This window comes from Hyposmocoma kahamanoa, unplaced genomic scaffold, assembly GCF_003589595.1.
Source record: "Hyposmocoma kahamanoa isolate Upper Pololo Valley unplaced genomic scaffold, ASM358959v1 87, whole genome shotgun sequence".
NCBI classification, from domain to species: Eukaryota; Metazoa; Arthropoda; class Insecta; order Lepidoptera; family Cosmopterigidae; genus Hyposmocoma; species Hyposmocoma kahamanoa.
In genome coordinates this window covers 3,087,065-3,106,240 of record NW_020654422.1, presented here as the reverse complement: position 1 = coordinate 3,106,240, position 19,176 = coordinate 3,087,065, and the positions used below count along the sequence as shown (strand labels likewise).

The following is a 19,176-nucleotide window of genomic DNA, read 5'->3' as shown; positions in this document are numbered from 1 at the left end:
TATTATTCGAGAAACATGAACATTATTAACGTTTAAACGTTTACCATCACACTTTGTGTTAGGGCTTTGTCTAAGGCTCTCATTTGCGTCACAAAATTTCGTTAACTTGGTAATGTTTACGTTTGTCGTGTTTGGGCAAGTCAGTTAATTAAGTGTGGCGTATGAAAGGCACGCACGCAAGTTTTCAGGCGAAAACAAAAACAACAAGTTTAGACCGTTCTCTTTTTGAACGATAAAACGATATTTAAATACAAAATGCTTAATACCAAAGTTTTCGCAAGGTGAATTTTGCAAATTTACAGAAGTTGTCCAACAGTTAATAACTTACTGAGAAGTACTACCGCACTGAAACATCTGCTTTTTGCATTAACACCTTGATATAATCACGGAACATTATAAAGACACAAATTAGAGCCCGACATTTTTATACTTGTTGCTAAATCGGCACAAACGTAGGACTAGTCTTGTAACTTGAAAAAAAAAAAACAAATGTTTCTATTTCACATTTTTGAAAAGAAAAACATGAAAAAAACACAGCGCCTGGTATTTTTTTCTAAATTTCTAAATTTGGTTTTATTTTTTTCGGAAAAAGTAAAATGGAATAACTTAAATAAAATAAGACACTAACTTTTTTGTTTTAAGAATATATATAGGTAAATATTTTGTTTGTTGTTATATATAACATGTTTATTAAAATCAATTACCATGGTAATTATACCAAAAATTTAATCTCCATTTGTGGTGTTACTAGAGAACAAATAAGTAACGAGAACGGACACTCTCCGCCCCTCCCTAGCTTTAGATACCGCACCACGTCCCGCACATTGACGGTCACTTTGACTGAACGAGAACAATGCTGTCGCCGAGCCGTTTTCGCTCTAAGACGGCTTTGATAATTGAATATAGTTTTCATTTAATCATTACGAAATTTGAACGTTAATTTATAACATCATTTTACGTTACTGTTTATAATGGCAGTGAATTGTGCTGTGTACGGCTGTTTATAATCATCTAAACGGGATAAAGAGAGTTTCTATCGTTTTCTGAAAGATGAAACGATGTAAGTAAAAAAAACTTATGTATGAGACTCATTCAGTTATTGTTTTGTTTAGTGCAGAGTAATATATAATACAGATTTATTATATCAATGTAATAAGACACCATAACTTGTGAGCTAGACAAGGGTTCTCGAATTTTCATCTTGTGTTGCCGATAAATATTACGTAGTGAATATACCTAATTATTAACTAGGTAATGTTAAACTTGGACACGCAAATTCAAATACCTTGGTTTCCTTATTTCAAGATATCAGTCCAAAATTGTCTCTATCTAGTGAAATATAACAAATCTTCAATATTATTCTAGTTAGTGTATTAGGGGTTAAAGTATGAAATTGCCGTTTTATTGCAATAGGTTTTTGAATTTTCATAGAATCTTCATGGTTTGAGGTTTTCGAATGAAACTTTTTTCAAATGATTTCTGTGATTTTTTTTTTTTTTAATTTGAAACATTTGAATATCGACTTTCAATTGTTTTTGTAATTCAATTTAGACAAGAAAGATGGATACTGCGAAAATTCGAGTGATTTTTGAATACGAGTTCCGACGCGGAACTAACGCGGCAGAAACAGCCCGCAATATCAATGCTGCGTTTGGAGAGGGGTCTACTAATGAACGCACCGTGCGATTTTGGTTTAAACGCTTTCGTGATGGAAATTTCGACTTAAAGAACGAGGCACGAGGAAGACCGCCCACACAGGTGAATAACGATGAATTAAGAGAGATAGTGGAAGCCGATCCTAGTCAAACTACCCAGGAATTAGCGGCATGGTTTAACGTTACCTTACCCACAATATTGACTCACTTGCGTCAAATCAATAAAATAAAAAAATACGAAAAATGGGTGCCTCATGATTTGACTGATCTGCAGAAAGAAACGCGTGTTGAAACTTGTGTTGCCTTGTTGAACCGGTACAGAAATGAAGGAATATTGGATCGAATTGTAACATGTGATGAAAAGTGGATTCTTTATGATAACCGGAAAAGAAAAATGCAATGGCTGACCCCAGGTCAAATGCCACAACAGTGTCCTAAAGCAAAACTTACCAATAAAAAGGTAATGGTAACTGTTTGGTGGTCTCAGCATGGTGTTATTCACTATAGTTTTCTCCGATCTGGTCAAGCAATAACGGCAGATGTCTATTGTGCCGAACACCGAACCATGTTGACAAAACTAGCAGTAAAACAGGCCCGACTCATGAATCGATCTTCATCATTATTGCTCCACGACAACGCGAGACCTCACACAGCACGAGAAACCATTTTGACCCTTCAGGAACTGCAGTTAGAAACCATTCGTCATCCTCCGTATTCACCAGACCTTGCTCCAACGGACTACCGTTTTTTTCGTGATTTGGACAATTATCTACGTGACAAGAAGTTTTCTTCCCAGGAGGCAGTACAAAATGCTTTCACACAGTTTGTGCAGTCTAGATCGTCGGAGTTCTATCGCAAAGGCATTAATAACCTTCCCATTAGATGGCAGCAATGTATAGATAATAATGGCAACTATTTTGATTAAATAAATTTGTTAAAAATTTAAAAAATAAACAATTTAGATTTTCAGTACAAATCGGCAATTTCATACTTATTATTATTAATGAACCCCTATTATTAATGAATAATATCATATTGTATCGATACAAATAAGTAATGAACATGTGTAATTATAAGAATTCCATAAATAGAATTATAGATAACAGATTCGCGTTAGAATTTCGCTATATTAATAGTACGAGCAAGTGATGGGTAACCCTGCCACTTCACGCACACATTTGCTCGTGTGCAGATAGCGCCTTGCTGTATGTAGTAGTAGTACGCAAATAATTTTAGGCCGTTGTATGGAGTGTCCGGGGTGTGGTGTTACTTGTATTACTACTGTTACAGGTGTTACCCACACTTGTAATGTTTTCAAAATTTTCTGTGTTTTCGTTTCCTTCATTCAAATCCTACCGAATAATTTTATATAAGCGGCTTGCTAATAATTCTATGTAAATGTTGCTATATAAGGGATATGTGCGATGTGGAAAAAAATATTGATATCGCTCTTAGATAAATAAATAAGTAGTGTTTTTATCGTAGCGTAGATAGTTTTACGGATGTTGTACGTAAAAAGTCGGCGTTGCTACTGAAGAGAATACGTGACAGCCCCAATAGCCTCCTGAAGACAGTTGCTGACAGCAATGCAGCACTTAATAAATAATACAAAGTCCCTGGTAAAATATAAGTACTAGTATAGTGTTAAGTTTGTACCTACTAACATTTGATTGGATCTCAGTTGTCTCAATAAATAAATTTTATTATTATATTATTATTATTATTCTCAGTAATCATCAAAGTAGCGATGCAACAGTAAGCGATAAATTTAAAAAACAAAGGTAAAATGTTAGAAGCCCCGCATTTTCCCCACATAACGTCAATCCCACAAAATGCCCAATCGAGTTGAAATTCCCCGCAATTTGGGGAATTCACCACAAATTGTCAACACTATGAGTGTCGTCCATTTATTTTGAGCAATTTGTCTATGAAGAATAATATTAACAACAAAAGACGAAATGTAGTAAAAAGTACAATTGTCATATTGTCATATTTTTATTTTCATACTTTTAGAAAAAAAGGTACTCCAGAAAAAAACGGTTTCTTTTAATATTTTTTTTTATTGTTTTTTTTTCTCAGAAAAAAGCGGTTTTTTTACAACACTACGTAGGATCATATATTTTTGCCGTCGTTACTAAAGTGACACTAAATAAAGGCCATATATTTTTGTCATCGCGACAAAGTGGGACCATAAATTATTATTGCCGTTGCCATTTTATGCAATTCAGTTTGTAAATTAATAACAACCGAAATGTTTATCGCGAGACGTTTATAATGGCGCAATAAAATTCTTAAATAGCCTCAGCTTATTAACAAATGTCTTTGCGTATAGCTGCTTTAAAAAAAGAAAACAGATACTTAATTTTCTTTTCATCTCTCTTTTTTATTTACTTTTGTTATTGTCGGTGATATCTAAATTAATGTACTTTTCTGTAGCAAACATCATCAACTCATTATACGTATTTTCCTGGTATGGGTCATTTAAAGGAGAGGGTTAAATACTATTCCACTACGCTTGTCTAATTCGGGAAGTAGTAGTTGTTGCTGGATAAGTAAGAGTTACAAGACCGAACTCCAGCGAGGCCTTGTGTTAATACGAGTCAAGCAATCTCCGTTCCCGCCAAGGCATGTATAGTGCTTTTCTCAAATAATGTGAGGAAATAATAGAAGACTAACGAGAGGTAGATAGAAAAAAGACCAAAGGCAACGACTTCTATCTAATAGATATAGTTGAATAAACACTACAGATTATTTCACCGCCTTTTTTAATTTTTTTTAAAGTAAGCAGTACATTTAGAATTCTCGCGATTGCGAATAGAAAGCAGCGGACTGTATGGTTTTTCTTTTGCCTGTTTACAAAGCATATTGTTAATAGATGTTTTAAAAATTTATATCAGCGGACAGTAATGGATTTTCATACTTACTTCGCAAGCCTTGGTCGGGAAGAATTCGCACGATCCATAAATGACAAACTTTCCGTGTTTGTTTTTTGAAAGTAATACAATTATTTCCGATCATGTTTGAGAAAAATAGTTTGATAAAAATAAATACAAAATATTATCAAAATACATTATCGAATAAAAAAATTACATGGCAAATTCTTCGTAACAAATACCTGTAGATTGTAAAATTCTTTATCCAATAAAAGGGGTTTTAGCCGGCTTTATAAAACAATTTTGGCGTTTATAACACTTTCAAACTTGCGGGTACAAAATGTACATGTCACTTAATGAATATCATTACACAAGAATCTTTCATAAGGATAGCCTGCTTGGAATACTTTAAATACATCCTAGCGTTTACATGCCTCCATGGGCAGTCGATATTTTCTAAAAACGATTAACCGCTTAAACTTCAATATCCAAGCTATATTCGACTTTATCGTCATTAGAAAAAGCTCAAATTGAAATTAGCTTGTTGTCTTTTGTTATTATAATGAATATTGTATCTTCGCAACTAGCTTAGGAATTTGCTACAAAAGTTATCGGAGATAACTTTAAAAGAGCTAAAAATATTCACTTATCAATATAATCCTTCGATGCTATCTCCTTGTCTATGATAAAATGAATACAAAATAACTATCGACTTCATGAAATATTTTTTAAATTCCAGTTTTATGAAAGAGACAGGTTTTCCTTTCCATTTTCCAAACTTTTTTGAACTTCCTAAACATTGTTTCGAAAATGTAATGACAAATTACACATTATTAATACAAAGATTGAACACAAAGAAAACTTCCTTCAATCCGGCAGGACTCGAATCAGCGAACCGCCATACCGGGGTTATAGCTCTCCCAACCGAGCTACGGAACGAGCCAGCTGACCTTACGAATTTCATGGTAGAACAACTAAAATATCACATTTATAAATTACTGTTTTGTCGCAGAGCCAACGACGGAAATCATCGGCGGTCCAGACTTGTACATTGATAGAGGCAGCACCATCAACTTGACCTGTGTGGTGTTGTACTCGCCAGAACCACCAGCCTACATTTTCTGGAATCATAATGATGCGGTAAGAAAATACAGGAGGGTACACTACGGAATGATTAATGGTACAGTTGAAAGAATGTTCTAATGACTTGTCGCTAGTTTAGAGGTTTCTTACCCGCATTATGACGTCAACGCGTAATGAAGGAAGTTAAGAAATCTGTGACTTGGGACAATCATTTAGTGAACAACCACAAAAGTCTGAAAATCTATATAGTTCTGAATGTGTTTAATGTAATAATATGTGCCAGATATCGATTATATAACCAGAAATAGAGACGAAATGTCATTTAATTTGCTAGAAAACTATTCTACCAAATCATTACTGTGAGTACTGCGCTCCGATAGGCCCGAGTTGATGGATGTCGTAAATTGTTTCCCTTCAAATCGACCAGTTTAAGCTTTGCTATAATGGATGAAAATTGCAAAATTATATATTTTACATTTAATTACCGGTGAAATGTGATTCCGTTTGTTTTGCAATTAGATATTTTGCTGTTTTTTCCCACACCACTGGATGGAACAGCCCCCATTGTTACAGATGTTTTTATTCATATTTATCTACATATTTATTTTATTCTTTATTACATAAAATATACCTATAGAATATTTTTGGAATATACGGAGACGTACAAACAGATTACTTGTATGTAGTGTTATAAGGCTCATTTTCCTGATGGGTTGCCAGGGATAGATGGCCCTTATTTCGATTCTATTTCTGGTTATGGTGCCAGACAACCACACCGATTGCCTGGTCTCAAATTAGAAAATTCCCTGTACTATGAATACCAGAGCAACGGAACTCATTCTGGGGCACTTACCATAACACCCTGACAAGAACCGATTTAAAAAAGCTCATTTTCCAAATTGGTTCTACCGGAAATCGAAACCTAGACATCCAGCGCCCGCAATATAAAGCGTTAGGTCACCGAAGTCGTCAATGTAGGACTGACTGACGATATCAATATTCGAATTATGCGTGTAGAAGAACTTTAACATGATGGAATCAAAATGTTACTAATTAGCCTTTTTAATAATGTAAACTGCAAATAGAAAGAAATAATAGATTACAATTATAAGCCTTAACTGGATGCTGATAAGCAATAACGTGTCAATCCTCAAAAACTTGAAATGTAGATTTTAATGCAAAATTGTGGCTTGTCGTTTCGTCTACATTTTACAGATATAAACTAAGTTATTTGAAACCTCCAAATATTAGAAAAAATGACAAAAACAGTTGAGATAAGTCTATTAACCAAAAACCATGAAAAAATCTTTAGGCGCCACTTTCTCAAAATTACGATCATATTACAATTATTAATACAAAGATCGAACACTCAGAAAAAATTACTTCGATCCGGCAGGGTTCGAACCGACGTCTTCTAGCTTACCGTGGCAGACGCTATACCAACTAAGCCACGGAACAAACCAGCGAACCTCACGAATTTTTGTATGTGCTTGGATCGTGTTTTTGTATTTGGTTTTTCAACGACTTTTTAGTCGTAGCGCCTTCTATGAGAAATCTATGAAAGATTTATAACCCAGTTAGTACCTTTACAGCTACCAGTCCAGGCAAGAGATGTCGCTATTCACTGTATTTTAAATTTTTATTGAATTGATATTCAATTATTATTTGTGAAATTACTCCACTACTTTGTTATAATTATTAATACGAAGATTTTTCTGAGTGTTCGATCTTTTAAATTGAGTATGTTTCGATATAACTTAACCTACAAGTTAATAGCAATCTGTGTTTTCAACAGATCATAAGCTACGATTCTCCAAGAGGGGGAGTCTCAGTAGTAACAGAGAAAGGAGAAACGACGACCTCGTTCCTGCTCATCCAGCAGGCCAGACCTTCGGACTCGGGCACGTACCAGTGCAATCCGAGCAATGCACAATCTAAGAGCATTGTTGTGCATGTGCTAAATGGTGAGTTTCTTCAATCCCCTTGTCCCCAGAGTGGAATGTTTTCAGCAAATGTAGCTCTTCTTTTATAGTTTACGTAATTAGTTTAATTTGGTCGTTTTTCTGTCATTATCACCTTAAGAGTTACACACTGCAACTTTTGGTCGCGCGTCTTTAGCGATGCAGTCGCTAATCGTTGTATTTACACACACGCACAACTTAAGCAGCAAGACAAACGTGATGCACGTTTTTAAGAGGGCACCAAGCTTCTGGCGCTAATTGATTTTAGGTATTCTATGCGCTCCGTGTATGTGTACGTGATGCATACGTTTTTAAAGCCACGTGTAAGCCGATGCGACAAAACCTCCACGTCAAACGGCCGAAGCAGAAATAAAGCGGATAGGGGGAAAGCGTGGTGACTCTGGTTAGTACGAGCGGACCGCGTGCGAATTTAGACATTTCCTTCGTATTATTAAAACAAATACATATTTTGAAAATGTACGGAGTATACGTTATAGAAAAGACGTGTTTTTATTATTATTACAAGACTGATGACCTTCCGTGAAGTATTTACGCCGTACGGCTTATTTTGGATTTTAGAGATAACTTTCGGATTTTTTTTCTATCGAGGTTACTACAAATACCTAATCGTGTTTCTACAATATATCATTTATAGAATGAATCCTTAAATATCTTATATATTATTTTCATAACGAAAGCTTTAGTAATAACGATACAGGTAAACGCAATCATTTCGCAATTACGTGTCGCTGCTTCGGCGTAGTCTCAATGATTCAACATTAGCAACGGAACCGATGGAATCGTGCATTTGCGTCGATGTATCCACCTATGAATCGCTACTGTCGTGATGCAATCACACATTTCACAAACGCGCGTTTGTACCCCTCCCATACAATCCTTCTAATTTAAGAGTGATCTTATTACAGCGCCCTCTTTATTTCTGTAACATACGTTTTCTTTTGCATTTTTTGTGCCATTTCACATCGCTTTCTCATATACGTATTTGTTTTTCTATTTTTAAAATTTATTGTAACGACTCAAACTATAACGATTATTTTGATACATTATCTTGTTACTCGATTTACGTTTTTCGTCGCTTTTTAATTTAAGCTGTTTTTTACAAATGATTTTTAGTATAGTTTTTAAGGAACACTAACAATTTTTTTTCAGAACTCGTAGTAATAATGTTTTTGCCGATCTCATATTTCTGGCAAAGTATATTTTCAGGCGTAATAAAAATATTTCGCCTACAAAATATTTAAGGGTCTTGCGAAATTAGGTATTCAAGGGCATCCTGACTTTGAAATAACTTCGCGAATGTTCAATAGAGATAATAAACAGACATTAAATTCACAAAATTCATTAGTAATAAATTTGGAAGATTTGCATTTCGATGTTGATATTGTTATTAACTTCAAGTTGATATGATTAATACTTATGAGATAAAATTGTAGAAGTACTAAGCGTACCTTTTATATTTTACTTATTTAGTTTTTATATATAACTGAATGTCAAATCTGAAGTATATATAGAAGTTCTTAGGTTTTCGGAATTGTTATACATAAGAAATGAAACTATTTTTCCAGATTTAAATCGCGAATATTTGTTTTTTCTCTTTACACGGTTGTCTCAACCGTCACCATGTGACTGTAAAGTGCCCGAAACGGTGGTTTGTTTGAAAAAACAAATATACGCTATTTAAATCCGAAAAAATAGTTTCATTTACTTTGAAATATATATTAATTAAATATGGATAGTTGTTATACCAACTATTAGAACTAACAATAATAATAAATATTATTTTTTTCAGTTTCAATATTATACCAATTTACATGTCCTGAAACATAAATGCCGTCTCTTTTACATTATTATTGTTTATTTACCTTTCTTCACTATATTTATTTTGTAGATAAAAAAATAACAATTATGCGCACAATAATATTTTTCGAATGATTTTTCAATATAATAAAGCAGTTTATGCCTTATAGTATACTGCCCTGGTCATCATAAATAACTTAATAGTCATTTTTAGCGAAATTGCGTTAATAACACATCTGGAATCAGCGAAACAAGATCTACAACCCTTATAAGCGGTTTTTTTATAACTTATTTAGTTTCAGTTATACGGTTCATTTTGGTTAGATTGAGCCTTAGCTAAAGCCATTTGAGGTAGTATAAACCCTTCAGCGAAATAAGCGTAGTTAACATTTTCAAAGAAAACCCTTTGGTGTCAATATCTCGAAACTTACCAAAATGTAACTGCGTTAGTTATATATAATAAGGAGGGCAATAACAGATCTCTGTCCTTGGTGTTATTGAGTTTGTTTGTACATATTGTTAATATTGAAATGAAATGCGTAAAAGAACAAAGGGTTTCCTAGAATAGTTACTTTAAAAGATCCCAAAAGTAATTAAAATCCACCGTCGTTTAAACCCTTGACAGCGTCCGTAAAAAGCATCCCAATCTCGCTGATAAACGACCCCAGTGAGATAGCGTAAAGGAAATAATACATTTTTAAAATCCCAGGGAAGAATGAAAATGGATAAAGACCATTATCGTTACAACAACGATAGTAATAAATCAAATACATAAAACGGTTGGGTGCGTTAATATTTTTTATTAGCTACAAAGGTAATTAAGCTGTGTGCGATAATAAATTTTGTTAAATTATGTGTTTATGTTTTGTACTGACGTTTCCGTGTTCTTTGCATTGCGTAGATAATACCCTTTATGAGCCTTGGGCTGGAATTTTATTTGGGTATGAAAACAATGTTACATTTTCGTATACGCTTAAGAATTATAAAATTATATATATATATTTTTATATAATAATCACTAATACTCCCGGACATATAATTGCAACCACCATCTTCAATATAAAATGCCCTGAGAGCGTCCAATTCTTATCAGGGGGTCTACTCTCTATCTCCGTCCGACATCCGTCCGAAATAATTACTGTCAAATAAGTAATATTCGACAAAATTAAAAGACAAGAATCAAGTATGAAGCTTCATTCGCATCACGCGTCTTTTCATGTACGATGTTATAAAATGCAAAATAACCCATACATCTACATTGTAGATAAAAGCTTGTGAAGCTTCCTCTCGATTTGTATGTATTAAGAAACGAGAAACCGTACAGTTTTGCAATATCACCGCCATACACTGAATAAAGCACCGCGTACCTTGAGCGGATGAAGCCAGGATCTGCAGGATTACAGCGGCCAGCTAGCACTACATGCTGCAATTTTGATTGACACCGATATTTTGGTCGGCCGTTTATTTAATGGGCAAATTTACTATGCTAATCTTGATATGTAAGTTTAAAACAACATTTTGGCGGTCTCGTAGGGTTTTTTTTAATGTAAAAAATAAGTGCGCATTTGACCTCCATCTCACCTGATGCAATGTGATGATGAGGTCGACGATGTAGCATGCACCCATAAATAATGATTATTCACTCTCGCCTTAAAAAGGTCCAAGTTATAGCGCTCGGGGAACAAGTCCACTCACCTGCCGCTCTCTATATAAATGTGGAAGCGAAAAGCTTCGTGCGAATCCTGCGAATATCCACAACATAGGGGTGAAATCCCAGCCCACGTCTAGTCCCCCGATAATGGAAAGGTAAAACCGCAATCAAATTATGCAATTCCATCGCCCACTCTCCGTGATATATCCTGTAGAATACAGATAAGCAGGCAACTTTACGGCAGTGTTCAAGGCTCTGCAGCTTCGCCTCTACTAATTCCGAGTCATCTATAAGCCTCTTGACACGCTTGTCGATTGAATCCAATGTGGCCAGTTGGTATTTAGCAAAGCCATAAGTGGCAGCAGTACTCCGTACACGATCAAACTTGCGCTTATTTTAACTATTTTGAGTATTATAGAGAACACCAGGCATCTTTGCATTCTTAACTTGGTGAGCAGGGTCGAAACTGACCCGTAGTGCTTATGCGCGTCAATAGGGAGCACCGACGTGTATGACATTGCAAATAGCGCGAAATTTAAAAATAGAACTTATATGAATATGAAAACGACACACTAAAGTTAAACACTGTGTCATTAGACAAAAACTATTGAGCAATTTTGAAACTGGCATAATAAACGACACTACTATTCTTGTTAAAAAATGTAATTTGTAAAACCGGTGAACTTTTTTATGCTAACAATATTTTTGTATTATAAAGAATGAAAACCCAAGGTGGCTCGAATTACATGTCCGGGAATGTATTATTTTTAGTACCATGAGTGACACGAAAACGCGCGATTGTATCGCTGCACTTGCAATTTATAGGCGACTGCATTGATACAAACGCGCGATTGCATCGATTCAATCACCTTTAAATCCCAAGTGTAGTAATAGAATCGCGCGTTTGTATCGATGCAGCCGCGTGCCTGCATCGCGTTTGCATCGCTGTTTAAAATCGCACGCGTGTTTAAAAGTAGACTTAGATTAGCGACTGCATCGCGTTTGCATCAATCATTTTTTTAAGAATCGTGACGTCATCAGTTGAATATGTTGGAATTATTACTTAGCAAGTTCTATTTAGGTACGTCAATCATATTTCTCGCATTTGATTGTATTCATTAATCTTGTCGCTGTTTCCAAGTTTGTTTCTTAATTTTAGAATTGTAGGGTTGTCACATTCACTATTTCCTTTATTATGCCATTATTGTCTCGACACGTATAGAATAGTCTAATAGCCTTTTCCGATTTACACTTGAATTGAGAATCATTGATAAAAAGAGTAGCACTGAGTTGAATTTGAACCTAAGTATAAAGCTGGCAGTTCTATTGATTGTACATCATACACTAAATAACAAGAGCTTTCCAGAACAGCTTCTCAAAACACCCAATTTGTCAGGAATATGTAAATGAAAAACAGATGCATTACTGACGCAAAGCTGAAAAAGCTAACCACCAATAAAAAGCACGTTGTCTTATTTAACACATTCTGAATATAGGTGTGTACGTAGTAAAATATTTGTTTTGATTTGTGTCACTATTATTGAAAACTAGCGATATGAAGGTTTATTAAATTTAGGCTCCCACAATCACAAAGAACTAACATCCTTTATAAACAACACGGGAATCGAAATCAAACCTAGCACGTATAATATTACTAGCACCAATATCAGGATCCAAAAACAACACGTCCACATTTACTTCTCTGATAATATCATTTAAAAATTTCTTAACTATGGTATTGTTGAGAGCAGTTTTAATTTTTTGCCAAAGAAGCAAATTCTATCTTTCCATTGTCAGGTGAGTACCCTGCGGCGATGCAGCGTGGAGGGCAAGCATTTGCGCCGACGTCGCCTGCCCATTGTATCATCCTGGTCGCCTGTCTCCTCATTACGCTGTCTTGACATATAGTGACAAGTAACAACGTGTAAATAAAAGAATTTTATTGTTCTATGATGTTTGTATTGGTATCTGAATTACTCTAGTTCTCATTTCATTACGTTCTCATTATTTAATGGAAACTTTACTACCTACTGTATTTCACACGCTCAATAATTGTAAACTTAACAAGAGACTGTTTTTATCCTTGGTTTGTATCTCAATTGCGGTTTTTATTATATCATGCTATTACTACCCCATCAACTATTATTACCTTAGTTGGAAGTAATGTACAATTATATCCATATTATATCTAGACTCATATTTCGAGGAACACTAAAAAAGGTTAAATTATGATGAAATTATGAATAATATTCATGTAAACCATCACCATTATGCTATTTATGAGCGATGCTCTTGTTTATAGTCACTAAGGCATACAAAACGGTTAAAAGCCCAAGTAACCGCTTATTTTGGAACCGGTTTTCAACTAAGGAAAACCGGGTTTTTCGGGATATTCTATTTTGTCGTAAAACTATTAAAATGTAATTTCGTAACTCAAAATATCATCTTACTCAATTAATAATGTTAAATAAACCCTACCTCTAAATGCTAGGAACTCGGGTACTTGACTACAGTACAACGACAGCGTTTGCAAAACGGAGGCCACTTTTGGGTAGCGAGAGATAACCTATATACGCGCGCAATATAGCAACAACAACATTAAATAAAATCATTGTGCTTTGATTTTTTCTTTCCTGTTCAATGTTACCGTTTTAGGAACATAGTCGGCGGTAGCTTGCAAAAGTTAGGTTTTAGCGACAAATTAACTTAGAGACATAGCTTTTTCGACCCATTTTTTTTACAGTAATAAAAACGTGACCCGTCAATCAAATTAAGTAATTGATTCGTATGTCCGATTTTTAAGCCTATCACTGATATCACTATATTATTATGGACTAAAAAAGATGTTTCATTGGTTGTCTCTAAATGCATATTTATTTTAGAATATTTGTGTTGTTGATCGATTTCATTAGCAGTATAAATAATAATCTATAAAACGCTTATTTGATGTCTTTTTAATTTTTTGACAATTTTAAATTATTTGGGTGACCATAGAAAAATACCCGATAAAACCGAAAAACCAGGTAATAGAAAATTAAAAACCGAAAAAATCGGTTTAAAAAATCACTCGGTTTTTGTATGCCCTAGTTGTCGCATCTCCCGGCTAATAGTCAGCCCTTTAACGCCTATAGAGCTGCTTACTTTTAACGTTCGTCTTAAGAACCAATAGCCACATACACCAGAACGTTTAATCGACGTTTAAAAGACGATTGAAGTCATTCTTTGTTTCACATGAAACGTTCCGTTTGGTCAGTTTTTCATACGAACACTGTTATCATAGTTTACCCTTTTTATAGCGTTCCTCTAAATATGTCCGTAAGTGTATGTTTGTGTTTATACTTGATTTTGCTGGGTTTTTACACATTTTGTAAGAAACAATTGTAATTTCTTCAGGGTTATAATGTAGTATATTTCTTTTATCTAAAAATTACCACATAATTTACGATTAGATAATTGCACAAGTAAACACATTAGCGGGAGTTCGTAATTGCATATGTAATGATGTAACGTTCGCATAAAAATCAAAACAAGTAAACATAACAGTTGTTCCTAAACAATGAGATAATGATTATTTTACGTTGGGTTTTAATCACTATCATATAAGTCTTCTTCCTCTGAAGTGTCATAGTATCAATAATCAATTGTTCGTTGATTAGATCCATTTGCTCTTGACATTTATATATAATGCTTCGCATATATAAAGAAATGTTCTGTTTAGCAGCATATCTTTTCACTGCTGACCAAATATTTTCAATCGGTATAAATGTTGGATGATATTTATAATTGGAAATCGTAAAACCGTATGCAGTTAATGCCATAATTCTTGACGATAATATTAGTGAATCTATCTTACAAATTGCAACTAAATATATCGCAGTATTGTCCGATCCAAACCGGATAGAAATCCAGTCTAAAACTCAAATCAAAAATATAAACAACGTAAATAAAATTATTTTCATGTAGACATTGACATTGACTGTTGTTTATCTTTACTTTCACAAAACATAATAACCCTCGTTTTTGCTGATATATGTTTTTGCGTGTTTTCTGTAAACACACTAACACTGCTACGTATGCAATTCCGAGCTCTCGCATTGGTTCTGTTAAGAACTATATCAATTCAAATGCGAAACAAGATAGGTACATGACTTTACCTGCTTTAATAGAAAATCTTATATATTTAACATAAATACTTTTTTGACTAACATGAAGTGCTTTATGAAATCCAAAAGTTTAGGATGTAAATGACGGGGTAGCACACATAAATAGCAAACTGTTATCATTTCAGCTTCGTCGTAATCGGGCAAAAAAGTTAATGGCTATCGCAGTAACAAAGACGGATTTACGATAAAGTTCAAATTGGTTACTCAGATTATCGCATTCGAATTTTGGTTGCTACACTTTTTGTGGCTAAGCTACCTTAATCTCCAATTATTAACACAAAGATTAAACACAGGGAAAATCAGGGGAAATCCTTTGATCCGGCTGGACTCAAAACAGCGAGCTTACTTCTTCTTGTATCGTATCGATGGCATATACTATTGTGGCCCAGAACACGCCGACCGCCTCATTAGTAGCCGCCATTACATCCCGTAAGTCCCCACCTGAACAAATTGTCCTTACTCTGACCAACCTAAATCCAAAGCCCATTTAAAGACTTCCAGATAGGCCATGGCAATTCGTGTCCAGGAGAAAGACTCTCAGAAGGCGGGCCAAACGTGGATAAGTATTATTTCACGCCAAAGGTTACACCTAGTTTGAGCCGGCTCAATGCTCAGAGGATCGATATATTTGACGAAACTTTTCCGGCTCCTCAGTCTATGTTGAGTGATCGTGCATAGGGTATGTCTGGCGGACCTATGCCAGCCAGTGGGTACAGCAATCTTACCGGGGTCGGTTTAAGACAACCAGTTATTATCCGGCAAGTCTCATTTAAGGCCACTAATTTTATATGGATAGAACGGCTCCAAACTGGGACAGCAACCTCCCCATACCATGGCTCTGACGCTTTCCCAACTGAACTACAGAACGAACCAGCAGACCTTACCAATTTCTTCGTGTGTTTGTTGCAAATCTTTAATTTTTGGTATTAACGACTTTTTTATGCTGTAGAGCCGTCCGTGAGAAATCTATGAAATTTTTTCTTCACTCCGACATCTTTACAGAGCGACCAGTCAGCCACGATATGGCGAGATCGCTGGTTAGAGTCTAGCTGGATCGAATGAAGTTTTTTTTATTCGATCTTTGAATTAATTAAATATAACCAACTAGTGCAGTAATTTCACACAAATAATTGAATATCATATTTTATCGTGGTGGTATAACATTTCTTTTTCTTTCTTTTTTATTTATTGTCACTTCCTTTTTATATTCCATAATAATTTTAAGCATTTTTAAGAAAACCTCAAGTCAAGTACTTTATACTGTCTTTTTATTGATAATTGTTATTATAAAATTGACTAGGCGTAAACCTGAAACTTTGTTTAATTATTCCATCAGATATCAATACATACTGTGAGAAAATGGATATTCGCTATTTTATAGTGTGGGTTGTGTTTTGTACAATATAAAAATCTACCTAAAAATCCCTGAGCAAGTAGAAAAAGCTTGTTTCTGATAGACTTTGTATATAATGTAATATAAGGCTATTATTTCTGTTTTTTAAGCTAAAGTTTACGAAATAGTCATTGTTGATTTATCCATTGCCCGTGTATTTAAATTTCGTGTTATAGTATTGGAATCTGTTAATGTAAAAATAGATTGAAGGTCTAAAAAAATAATTACGATGCATAGAATGTTTCGAAATGGAGGAGGATCATTTTGAAAACTCAGAATTATGTAAACATTCTGTTCTAAACGCTTAACTTCACCTAATAACATATAAAATGGTGAGGAATCTCAAACTTGCTGTAACGCTCCGTCGAGTTATCTATTTTATTAATTATACTCGTTTCATTGGAATGGGAATGTTGATAGGAATTTGGGGAAAGGTCGACTTGGGCGAATATATGTCATCCGGCATAAAAGTCATAAAAGGCAGGTCAAAAATATCAATAAACCGCAGAGAATGAAGTGAAGGTGTATCAGGTACATAGAAAGTGAGTATGTACTTGACTACCTCAACCATCGGCCGTCTCCCTCACACACACACACACACACGCAGACATATACACGTCTGTGTGGAGTACTTTATACAGCAGTTGTGCCTTTTTTCGTTATATGTTTTTGTGCAAAATTGTACTTTAATACCATCTCCGAAAAGCGTTTAAGGTAAAGTTTAAGTGTATTGCACGATCTGAGCCTCTAAAATGTCACTTTAACATTTTGAAACATTCCGTATAACTTTAGAATCAATTTCATTTGCCGATATAAACAATTGGGAATAAAATTAAAATAGAAAATTAGAAGCAGAAAAACCGACGAGGGAAGAAAAGTGACACAGGAATGTAAAATCAACTGACAATACTATGATAAAAAAACACACAAAATGTTTAGAATGTGACTTGTATATAAAAATAAAATTAAAGTTATACGAATCATTTTAGCGTTATATTTGTATATCTTAAGAAATGTAAATTTATCTAAAAATAAGTATTAGTAAATATTTGTGGAATTAGCTATAATTATATTGTATATAATGTGTATAAGAGCGCTTACAACACAGGTGTCTTAGAAAATTAATATTAAATTATATTTGTATTCAAGACTAAAGATACGTTACGGTTAAATATAACTTAATCTAAATGTATCTTTAGCCATTTATATATGACGAAGATTTTTTTATTTAAAATAAAATGATATGTGCTAATGTGTGCGTCGGTACACGGCACGCGGCGGGCACACACACAAATAAACGATTTCGTTTCTATAGAGTTACCAGACTTGTCTTATTACAATACTGTAGAGTGTATAACTACCCCTAATAATCAGTTATTGCTCGTAATAGCCAATAAGTATTTTATTGCTAAAAAAATTGCATTATTTCAGTTTAAAAAATTAAGATTCCTGTGAAATAAGACCTCGTGTAATTAAAAATATTAACAAATAGGGTAGTTATGATGTAAGCATTAACGTAATTAGGATCGAAAGATATAAATTTTACAGAATAGTTAGAAAAGAATTCTTATTTAATTATAATGATATACCATTTATATCTTAAAAATTCTTCCCTTAACAATTTCATCTTTATATTGGAAAATTTGAGAGCATTACTGGTATTTTTTCTATAGTAATAATATCTGTTATTAACGCAGCATAAAATTTTCAACACATTATTATGGTACAAGTCTTAACGAGCCAAACAAGAAAAAAAATAACTACGAATTTTTTTGATGATAATATTTGTGGCCCAACTGTTTGCACTGTAGGCACTGAAGAAGGAAATTTTGAAGTCGATTCCCGATCGAATCAATATTGGGAATGACCTTTGCTAAATTGATTCTAACCTGGGTTGTTCTGGGTATTGGTCAAGAGTGAATTCCGTTACTCTGTGTCTCTTACTCATATCCTTATTTTGAGTCGAGGTAATAGATATGGTTGTTTGGCACGCTATTATATAATGTATTTTTTTATAAATTACGGGGGCCTATACCAATAATGACGATTTATTTTCTTTCAATAAATGTTTGTGAAGAAAAAACTGGAATAAGTTTAAAAACTTATTCCAACTTTTCGTGGAGTTTACGTTTCGAGGAATAAAATTATTATTCTTCCTCATTCTCACAAAAATGTTAATATATACCTAAAAACTGTAGTAAAAAACATCAGTATTGCTATCAAGTTTTGAACTGAAGTAAAACGTTCTTAAAAGACACGTGATACGGAAAAACGAACGTCTGATTTTATTCTTGCAATGTCATTTTGTTCATTCGATCTCGACTCCCCGTCCTAATGTGTTAAAGATGCAAATGTAATCATGTATAAGTAAAAACTAAAGTGCTTTTAAGACAGACGCTGTCGTTAAACACTAAATAATTCTCTATTAAAAATTATTTTCGTGGACAGTTAAAATATATTCGACAATATCTTATCAAAAATATGTTAATATCGTATAAAGTGATTTATAAATTCCTCGTTCAAAAATTTGTTAGTGTGTTTTAATATGCGATATCTAAAAATGGTCAATAGTTTTGTGT

The 19,176-nt window shown here is 34.0% G+C and overlaps 1 protein-coding gene across 3 annotated transcripts in view; it reads left to right on the top strand.

Annotated features, from left to right (window-relative positions):
- The window catches only part of LOC113235054 (tyrosine-protein phosphatase Lar-like), a 135,273-nt gene extending 118,788 nt beyond the window's left edge, over positions 1–16,485 (top strand). Inside the window, exons 5-7 of one of the 3 annotated variants that reach the window (XM_026470596.1) lie at positions 5,541–5,668; positions 7,407–7,575; positions 12,815–16,485. In XM_026470596.1, coding sequence (XP_026326381.1) covers positions 5,541–5,668; positions 7,407–7,575; positions 12,815–12,942 — 425 coding nt within the window. In that variant the 3' untranslated portion in view covers positions 12,943–16,485. Of the gene's footprint in view, positions 1–5,540; positions 5,669–7,406; positions 7,576–12,811 lie in introns of all 3 variants that reach the window. The other 2 variants (XM_026470597.1, XM_026470595.1) reach the window with 2 other exon arrangements.
- Positions 16,486–19,176: the final 2,691 nt, after the last annotated feature.